Source organism: Gymnoscopelus braueri, assembly GCF_963280865.1.
Source record: "Gymnoscopelus braueri genome assembly, chromosome: 22".
Classification (NCBI taxonomy): domain Eukaryota; kingdom Metazoa; phylum Chordata; class Actinopteri; order Myctophiformes; family Myctophidae; genus Gymnoscopelus; species Gymnoscopelus braueri.
Genome location: NC_137624.1, coordinates 31,785,044 through 31,795,055, shown reverse-complemented (window position 1 = coordinate 31,795,055; position 10,012 = coordinate 31,785,044). Strand labels below are relative to the sequence as shown.

Sequence of the window (10,012 nt, the reverse complement as noted above, 5' to 3'; positions counted from 1 at the left end):
ACAAGCTGTTCCAGTACGCCTCCACCGACATGGACAAGGTCCTCCTCAAATACACCGAGTACAACGAGCCCCATGAGAGCAGGACCAACTCTGACATCGTTGATGTGAGTAATACAACACATACAAAAGCATGCACACACACACACACACACACACACACACACACACACACACACACACACACACACACACACACACACACACACACACACACACACACACACACACACACAGAAACACACACACACACACACACACACACACACACACACACACACACACACACACACACACACACACACACACACACACACACACACACACACACAGAAACACACACACACAGAAACACACACACACACACACACACACACACACACACGCACACGCACACACGCACACACACACACACACACACACACACACACACACACACACACACACACACACACACACACACACACACACACACACAGAAACACACACACACAGAAACACACATGCATTTGAACGTGCAGCGATCTTTCTAAGATGCTGTTTCTTTCCTAATTGCTCCTAACATTGCATTGTATTTAGGCTATATGGTTTTATGATTTTGCCCTTGTTGACTGACTTGAGCCTCATATTGATAGGGCCCTCATAGTTGATTTATCGATTATTCCATTGGCTTGGTCTTAGTTGACAAAGACTTACTTAGTTGATTGGTCATTTATATGAATCTTTTTTTCATCTCTAGTAAACTCTAGATATAAGCCTTAATTTAATTCTGCCCGTTCTGCTAGACTCATTATGAAATTCTCTCAGTTCTCAACCTCACCGTACTGAAATTCTAATTCCGATTCTATTTTGCTTTTTGTGTAAGAGTATGTTAATACTGTATTAACATAAGAGTATGTTATCTGTATGATAGAGTATGTCAATACAATATAACTAGTACATCTGTATGATAGAGTATGTCAATACAATATAACTAGTACATGTGCAGTGATAAGAGGTAGTCAACCTAATCTTCTATTGAGACATTTAGATCCTGGTGTCGGGTAGGATTACTATTAATATCTCGCCTGGCCAAGGCGGGATTCCCTCTTGCTTGAGCGGTACAGCAGATGCTTGGTTTTCCCACACAGGAGACCTGGGTTCGAATGCAATTATACCTCCTCCCCGTTGGGAGAGGACATACATTAAATCCCCGCATGGCCCGGCCAGATATGATCTGACATTCTCACCCCTATATGAGCCGACTCGTAGCCTGACATCCTCAGGCAGAGAGCACTGTATGCTGCTCATCCCAAAGTGTCACTTAAAAAAGAAAAGGAGCCCGGGCCTTTTGCGGTTCGAGTTCCGACACTTTGGAATGCCTATACCTGAGGAGATCGGCTGAGTTCGATCCCCCGGCCACGTCATACCAAAGACTATAAAAATGCCGCCCAATGCCTCCCTGCTTGGCACTCAGCATCAAGGGTTAGATTGGTGGTAAGCAGTGTTGATTTTGATTTAGTTTTAGTCATAGTCTTTTGAATAAAATTCCATATAGTTTTAGTCATATTTTAGTCATCTGAAATGTTTAGTTTTTGTCTAGTTTTAGTCGACTAAATATCATAAGATTATACTTCGACTAAATCCACAGTTGATTTAGTCGACTAAAATGTATTTCGGCGGTGCCATGATAATGGCTGATTTCATGCTGAAAATAGCCGATCTACAAGCTCACAACGCGCCACAGCGCGACGCGTTGTGAGCTTGTTGATCTTCTATTTTCAGAGCGCAACACCCGAGCGCAACAAAACATGTAGTCAACGAACATTTTTTGTCATAGTTTTAGTCGACGAAATCAACACTGGTGGTAAGCCCCTGGAACATACTAGTGTCATGTCCAGGGGGTGTACTTGTAAATCATGTCCAGGGACTTGTACATCAAGCTGCCTCATGCTACAGAAACAGGAGATAGGCTCCTGCCCTAAGGGCCACATGGCTCTGCAAGGCTTACTTCACGTACCCGAGGAGATCAGGCTTGCTGAGTCTGTGCCTTTGTTTTAGATATCTTCTGAAAACTCACCTTTCACGAAGGTGCTTTGAGCCCCCTCAAACCCTCTTTAGTTGTAATTTATCTTACTCTTGTTTAATCTGTTATTGTTATGTTTCTTGTGTTGTGAATTCTTCTTGTTAAGCACTTTTGTGACGTTGCTCTTGAAAGGTGCACTGCTACAAATACAGCTTATTATTAAAGCTTATTGCTTTAAGGTAAGAAGTGAGGTATTGGGGGCTGGGGGGGTGAAGTGGGGACGGTGTGTGAAGCATCTGCCAGACAGACTCTGTAGAAGAGAGGACTCTTTGTTTGGCTCCTATCGTTGCTGCCGGACACAAAACTTCTATCTCCATATTTCTTTTTTTTTCTTTTCTCTTTTTTCTTCTTTTTTAAATGAATGCCATACTTCATCGTACAAGAGTGTCGAGCAAAAATAGAAAAAAAAACTATGTATAATACCAGATCTACAAGCTACAAGCATTGTGAGCTTGTGGATCGGCTATTTTTGCAATTTTTGAAAACATTTGGAAAGGGAAGGTGTTAAATAACCAGTGTTGCCAGGTTTTTCAAGAGAAATAAACCAGGTCTATGAAAACAAGCCCAAAAGAAGCAACTAAGTCACAATAAACCGGATATTTGAAAATAGCCGATCTACAAGCTCACAACGCGTCACAACTCATTGTGAGCTTGTAGATCTGCCATTTTCAAAAAAGAATCTTGGAAAAAAGTGAAACATTTAGAAAGTTTTGAACCAATTTTGAACCAATATTTACAAGCAACTTTACAGAAAAACAGGCCCAAAGTAGCTTATAACAAGGGGGCATGGCAACACTGTAAACAACTTGAACCTCAACATCCCTATTCTGGAGGGAACATTCGCCAAAATAGCAGATTACGAGCTCAACACCAAGTACAGTGCCAACAACACCACGTCCGTTTTACTAAGTATACTATAGAGGGTCTAAGTGGTTAAGTGTGTTCTGAAATGTATTAACTAACAAGAGCTTGTGACTTACATAATAACTACATTGGATCCATTGGAACACAGATTCTGTTTTTTCCATTTCCTGAAAAGTAGCCTTTTTTTTTAACATGCAAAGGTTTCCACCCGACAGCGAGTCAGCGACGATATTGTCCACGGTCCAGGAGTTGGTGTGTGTGTGTGTGTGTGTGTGTGTGTGTGTGTGTGAGAACTTTATTGGCCGGTTAAAGCAGCAACAGCTTGTAGTATTTTGTTCACGTGGCCAAAGGGCCGGGCATCTTTGTAGCTATTTATAAAGTCCAAGAACTTTGACATTCCTTTCCCTCTTCCTCTGCTAACCTGATTCTGCTCCGTTCCACTGTGTGTGTGTGTGTGTGTGTGTGTGTGTGTGTGTGTGTGTGTGTGTGTGTGCGTGTGCGTGTGCGTGTGCGTGTGCGTGTGTGTGTGTGTGTGTGTGTGCGTGCGTGCGTGCGTGCGTGCGCTCCCACCACAGTGCTCCAGCAGCTTTCCTTTGTGTTATTCCTCCTCCCTGTTAAACATCCGGAAACCAGTAGTGGTGCTAAAAATAGCACTGAGTACAACTAAAAATAGCTTTCTCAGGCTGTACTGCGTGTGTGTGTGTGTGTGTGTGTGTGTGTGTGTGTGTGTGTGTGTGTGTGTGTGTGTGTGCGTGTGCGTGTGCGTGTGCGGGTGCGTGCCAGAGGAGGAAGATAAAACAAAAAGAAAGAAACGAGAACAGAGTTTAAGTAAGCAGTGCTGACCTCCTACTCCCTTTCAATCTCTTGTGTTTTTTTGTTTTCTTCCTCATCTTCACCAGTGCATCCATGAATCAGTCACCGTTGTACTTTGAAGTTCCACAGTGGGATAGTTCACACATTTAACCAGTGGTGGAAGAAACTCACATGTTTTACTTAAGTAAAAGTATCAATACTGCACTGTAGAAATGCTATGTTACAAGTAAAAGTCCGGAATTCAAAATTGGAGTAAAAGTACAAAAGTATTTGTATCAAAATGTACTTAAAGTACCAAAAGTGAAAGTACTCGTTATGCCGTTTCACAAGTTATCAAATGTCTAAAATGTTAAAAAAAAACATTGAAAATAGCAGATCTACAAGCTCACAACGCGTCGGATTACTTATACGTATATATTTTAGGTCTCCATGCGTCGCTGTTTTTTTTTAAACTAATAATGTCATCTGCTACTATTGAGTTTTTATTATAATATTTAGAGTAGTAGGATTACTGTTTTGTTTAGATTTTTGTTAATTGAATGCTTCACCCCAAATAGATTACTCACTCTATGAAGCCTTGAATTCATGGGATTTCTTTTTAGTTTTTGTCGCATTCCTGATCCTATAATCCAATATAAAATAGGAGACCAATCCTAACAAGAGCAAAACTATATTTAAAACATTTTTCTTTGAACCCGGATCATCAGTAGGCTCATCAGTGATTAACACTGTGTGAGAGTTGTTTTGGAGTTTATATCATTCTTTTATATCGTTTTGCATTGGTCTCCTACCGCAGCGGTCACCGCAAATATTGAATTGCTGGCCCAGGAATGCGACAAAAACCAAAGAATTCAAGGCTTCATGAGTTGAGTAATTGATCAGGTTTTAATGATCTTGTCACTGTATCAGATTCATTTGATAAAACGTCGCTCAGTGGATATAGCACCGACATCCTGCAGACATATTTTGGACTTGCGGTTCAGAATACCCCCAGAATACCCCATGGATGCCTCCTCCCTCGTGTCCAAGAGACTTCTGTGATTATCTTGATAATATATCAACTTAACTCTTTAACTGCCAGAGTTAAAACATCATCGTCTATAGCTGCCCTTGCCAGCGATTTCGAGCGTTTTTACTAACCTTTGAAAAATCGCCTTGAAAGATGTAGGGGGGTCTCGGAGAATCCGGGGGAAAAAGCATGCCGTCGCTATAATCCATTCCATAGTTATGGGCAGTTGAATGTAAAGCAACAGAAAGCAGAGCAAAGTTGATTTTTATAAATCCTATAATACTAAACAAAACCAGCTTCATTTTATTGTGATCACATGATTTCTTGGTGTACTCTTTTTGGATGACCCTGGGATCATTCACAGGCTGCGGAAGAGTGCCCTCTATCATAAACCACTGAAAACACCACATGACGAGAATCTCGTCATTGGCGGTCTGAGCCTTGGAGTGAAATGACGAGAAATCTCGTCATTGGCAGTCATTGATAGTCACATGCTCAATCTCGTTCAGGTGATTTATTTAAACCACCTTAAAACATGACAGGACTGTTGCATGCTCTGTGCGTCAGACTCTGAGCCCTGAAATGGATACTGATGACCTGGCAGCCCTCTGACCCTCAACCCGGCAGCCCCTCAGGGGTGAGATCCCTCTCCTCTACTCCTTTGCACACTTGCCATCATCCAACGTCATCCAACATCATCATCAAGTATGCTGATGACACAGCGGTGATGGTCCTCCTGATCATCTATGATGACGAGTCAGCCCACATAGGGATGAAGTCAGATCACTGACACACAATGGTGTCATGAGAACAACCCTCGCCCTCAATGTCAAGAAGACCTAGGAGCTGATTGTGGACGACAGGAGGCTGAGAAGAGAGCTCAACCCCATCGACCTCGATGCCGTTGCAGTGGAGAGGGTCAGGGACTTCAAGTTCCTCGGCATACATATCGCTGAGGACTCAAAGCGACCTGTATACTCCCTCAGACGGCTGAAGAAATTCAGTGTGAGCCCCTGCCCTGCATGCTCAAGATATTCTACATGAACTCCATTGACGAGAAGCATCACCACCTGGTATGGCACCGCTCTCGACCGCAAAGCACTACAGAGGGTGTTGCAGATGGCTCAGTGCATCGTAGGAGGTGAGCTTCCCTCCCTCCAGGATATATATGCAGTACAAGAAGCGATGCTTAGCCAAAGCTGAGAGGATTATCAAGGACACTCACCACCCCAGCCACAGTCTGTTCATGCCACTGCCGTGGCCGCAGCCAGGCAAGCCATACCTATGTATCAAAAGCCATTCCACCAGACTATGGAGCGCTTTCCACCTGTCAACCATCAGGCTGTTGAACAAGCGCTGAGCCCTGTCGCCTGGTTTAATTCCATTCAAGGCTAGTGAGGAGCGCCCTAGTGACTAGCGAGACATACTGTATACTGTATACTTCATGGCGCAACGGTATTGCACGCCGAGAATAGCTGACATACAAGCTCACAACCGCGTCTCGGATGCGACCGTTGTTTGATGGGATGCATTTTTACACGTGAGTGCTGTGGCCACTTTTCCATTGCATCTTGTGAGCAGTTCATTTGATGCCGGCCTGCGCTGGCATACTGGATCTTATCGCTGTGACGTTGTCTGATAAGGGGTCTATATGGAATATTTGTAAAAAAGAATGTACAACACGAATCCGGTACGGGGGTCCCTGGCACACTATATTTTTAGATGGGGGGGTCCGCGGACAAATACAAATTAATTTGGGGGCGTCCTCCTTGACATGAAAATGTTTTAAACCACTGGTTTAGGAAGGAAGGCCAAATAAGCAACACTTTAGAAACAAGCCCCTCCAAAAAAACACAACCACCAATATTTACAATTAAGCGACTTCACAGGAAAACAAGCCCAAAGTCACTTATAATAAGCAGACTTGGCAACACTGGATAGAAGGTCTGTGCAAAACAATTAAGACACAGCTGAGGGTCTAAGAATATCACTTTTCACAGTAACTGTATCATATCAATGATAGAGTCCCTCATATCACTATGCGTCCCAAGTATTAAAGTTCCCTGGCATCACGGCTGGACATTTTATTCTGTATCTGTCACTCATGCCTCACTGCTATGTTCCCATAGCCTGCAGGGATGCCTTTCCAAAGTCACCGAGGTGCATGGTCCCAGATGGCAATCACACTTAATCCATGTAGCGTTTGGAAAAATGTCCTTCCCATACCTGAAAAGGACTGTTGCTAGAATTGTTAGTTGGTTGCTTAACAACAAGCTCAATCAATAGCTACAGTTTGGAAGTCAGGGAGGTTAGGCTGTTATTAGAGACCTCATTTCGCGTTGTCTTCTCCCCTCCACACTGTCTGTCTCTCTGAAGTCACATTAAAGGTAGGATAAGTGATTTTCCTTTGATAAAGTAAGTGTTAAATAGCGCTATATTCTGATAGTGCTCATTGCTATAGAGCGTTTGTTCAGTAACAAGAGTCTCCATGTCTCTCCAGGGAAACAGAAAACAAATTTTCAGGTCGGGATACCAATTTTATCCGAAGAGAGAACTCACACAAGATACAGGATGAACAAGTTAAATTGGAAGAAATGAGCAGACAAAATTGGAACTGGAACACTATAAAAATGAACCTGATAAATTTGTATTTTCTCCTGATTGTGTATTAAAGAGCTAGAAAGACAGGGATACTGTTACTGAACAAACACTTTATATAAATGATTACTTTCACAACATAGGGCTTTAACCTTTTAACAAAAAACTTTTAGTTTTAACCAAAACATAACACTTAGGCCTACCCTAGCTACCTTTAATACCAACGCGCGTGCGCGCGCATACACACACACACACACACACACACACACACACACACACACACACACACACACACACACACACACACACACACACACACACACACACACACACACACACACACATACACACACACACACACAGATTGTGTGTATTGTGTATCGGTGAGTTTGAAGTAGAAGACAGGATAGTGTCGTTTCTGTCAGTGTTGAGGTTTAATGGATGGACCAGACTGATGAAGGGTGAGTGGGTGGGGTGGTGCTGGTGGTGGGGGGTAGGGGGGTAGGGGGGTTGTGGGGCTGATGGGGAATTTGGGGGGGCGGGGGGGGGGGGGTGTACGGCAGTAAAAAATAGCCTTCTACGGTTATCCCTCAGACCCCCGGCCGGTGGCCTCGCCCCCTCCTACAAGGAAAACAGGTGGAAATTACTTGAACGAGTGGGATAGTTGCACTGCACCAGCCGCTGTGCTCTATGCGCGCGCATGTGTGTGTGTGTGTGTGTGTGTGTGTGTGTGTGTGTGTGTGTGTGTGTGTGTGTGTGTGTGTGTGTGTGTGTGTGTGTGTGTGTGTGTGTGTGTGTGTGTGTGTGTGTGTGTGTGTGTGTGTGTGTGTGAGAGAGATAGAGTAGTAGAGTAATGGGCTGTAGAGTGGCTCTACTGGAGCCAGACTACATAGTGTACATGCTGTACATGTACACACAATGATGATTATTACCAATAGAGACTTTAGACAACTTACTGTAGTCTGTAGGACCGCTCTCACTGAGCACTAGAACTACCAACGATGACTACAACTATTAAAAAATATAGTTTTAAACATGTTCTAAACTCAAGTGGATGACAGTTCACGCCACAACTATAACAAATACAACAGTAAACCATATATATTTATTATTATAGTTGTAGTGCTAATTGTGACCGGACCTGAACACAAGTTATTTGAATGTTCAACCGATACCTGTTTAGTCAAATGATTCTTGTAATTCTCTATAGTCAGTGAATAAAGTGGGTCTTATCCCGTTTCCATTCTATTTTAACATTCCTGTCTTTACCTGTTTAGGTACATTTTGTAGTCCCTATTTATGTTTTATTTTTTTACTTCATAAAAGTTATGTGTTTTGTTTTGTTTTTGTAAAGTTAGAGTACCTAGAAAAGCGATATAGGCTATGTAAGTCAGATGTACTACTATTAACCATTTTAAGCTAATGACATTTTGTATTTTATTTGAATAAGGGTCTGTGAATTCAAAACAACGTTGTGCTGTATAGTTGTAATAGTTAACTATGGTTCTATGTTCAAATGTAGCTTTTACTGTTTAACACTACAACCACATGGTTGTATTTTTGGTCAGGTGGCGCCCTCTTGTGTTTGGAAAAATGGATGCTTATATTTCATTTATTTGCATTCCACTGGAGCATCACTTTATTTAATTTTATTATTTGAGCACAGTAGTAATCTAGATTTGAATTTATAAGTTTAACCACTTTCAACCTGGTTTTGAGTATGACATTTATTTTCTTTAAAGTCCTTTTTAAAAACAATTTCAACTATTTACCATGTGACACCAGTAAATCAGATCTTCCATATAGATACAAGCATGTTTCTAGTGTTTGTGTTTTCTCATGATAATGATAATGAATTTATTCGTATAGCACTTTTCTAAACCATTTACAACAGTAGATGTGTCATAGGCAAATACATCCAAGAGAAACACTTAACATAAAGGTGTGTTTTCAGAAGCCATTTGAAAGAGAGCACTGATTTTGCTCAGATCGTCTTGTACACCACCTTACTCCTTTATATGCCTAAACTTTTACTATTTTGAAAAGCATTTTTAAATAGTTCAAATACAAGCTCACAACGCGTCGATGTAGATCGGCTATTTTCATTTATTTTAAGGCGGCGCGCAAGATAGGGTGCTCCTCACTAGCCGATTACCCCAGGTATAGCGAGGCGAGTCAACCAGGAGGGCCTTACCTGAGGATCTAAGGCCGCACACCGGCTTCTAGGGGACCAGCCTGTCCGTAATGTGTTTGTTTGTGTCTACCTAACAGACTCTGATGATGTTTACTGTTTCTTTGTGTCTACCTAACAGACTCTGCGTAAGAAGGGTCTAAACGGCTGTGACAGCCCCGACATTGAAGCTGATGACTCTGCCGGCCAGAGCCCGGAGTCAGAGGAGAAATACCGCAAAATCAACGAGGACATCGACCTGATGATCAGCAGACAGAGACTGTGTGTAAGTTGTTCTCATCGGATTTATTATCATTGGTGTTTTTAACTTCATTTTGGATTCATATCACATGATCTATTTGCAGTGGTTCTCAAAGTGGGTTCCCAGGGGGTCCCCAGCAAAATGTGTTTATATAGCATCAAATCACTTTAACCACTTTAACCCTATATTTGGTATTTGAAAATAGCTGATCTGCAAGCTTAAAACGTGTTGCAA

At 42.3% G+C, this 10,012-nt stretch overlaps 2 protein-coding genes across 3 annotated transcripts in view; both read left to right on the top strand.

Moving 5' to 3' along the window:
* Positions 1-10,012, top strand: part of cetn3 (centrin 3) — a 180,732-nt gene that overhangs the window by 31,817 nt on the left and 138,903 nt on the right. The window lies entirely within an intron of this gene.
* mef2ca (myocyte enhancer factor 2ca) overlaps positions 1-10,012 on the top strand; it is a 31,741-nt gene that overhangs the window by 13,369 nt on the left and 8,360 nt on the right. For both annotated transcript variants that reach the window (XM_080419846.1, XM_080419847.1), the window contains 2 exons: positions 1-104; positions 9,659-9,802. The exon at positions 1-104 is cut by the window's left edge and continues 100 nt beyond it. In XM_080419846.1, the coding sequence (XP_080275972.1) occupies positions 1-104; positions 9,659-9,802 (248 nt within the window). The remainder of the gene's footprint in view (positions 105-9,658; positions 9,803-10,012) is intronic.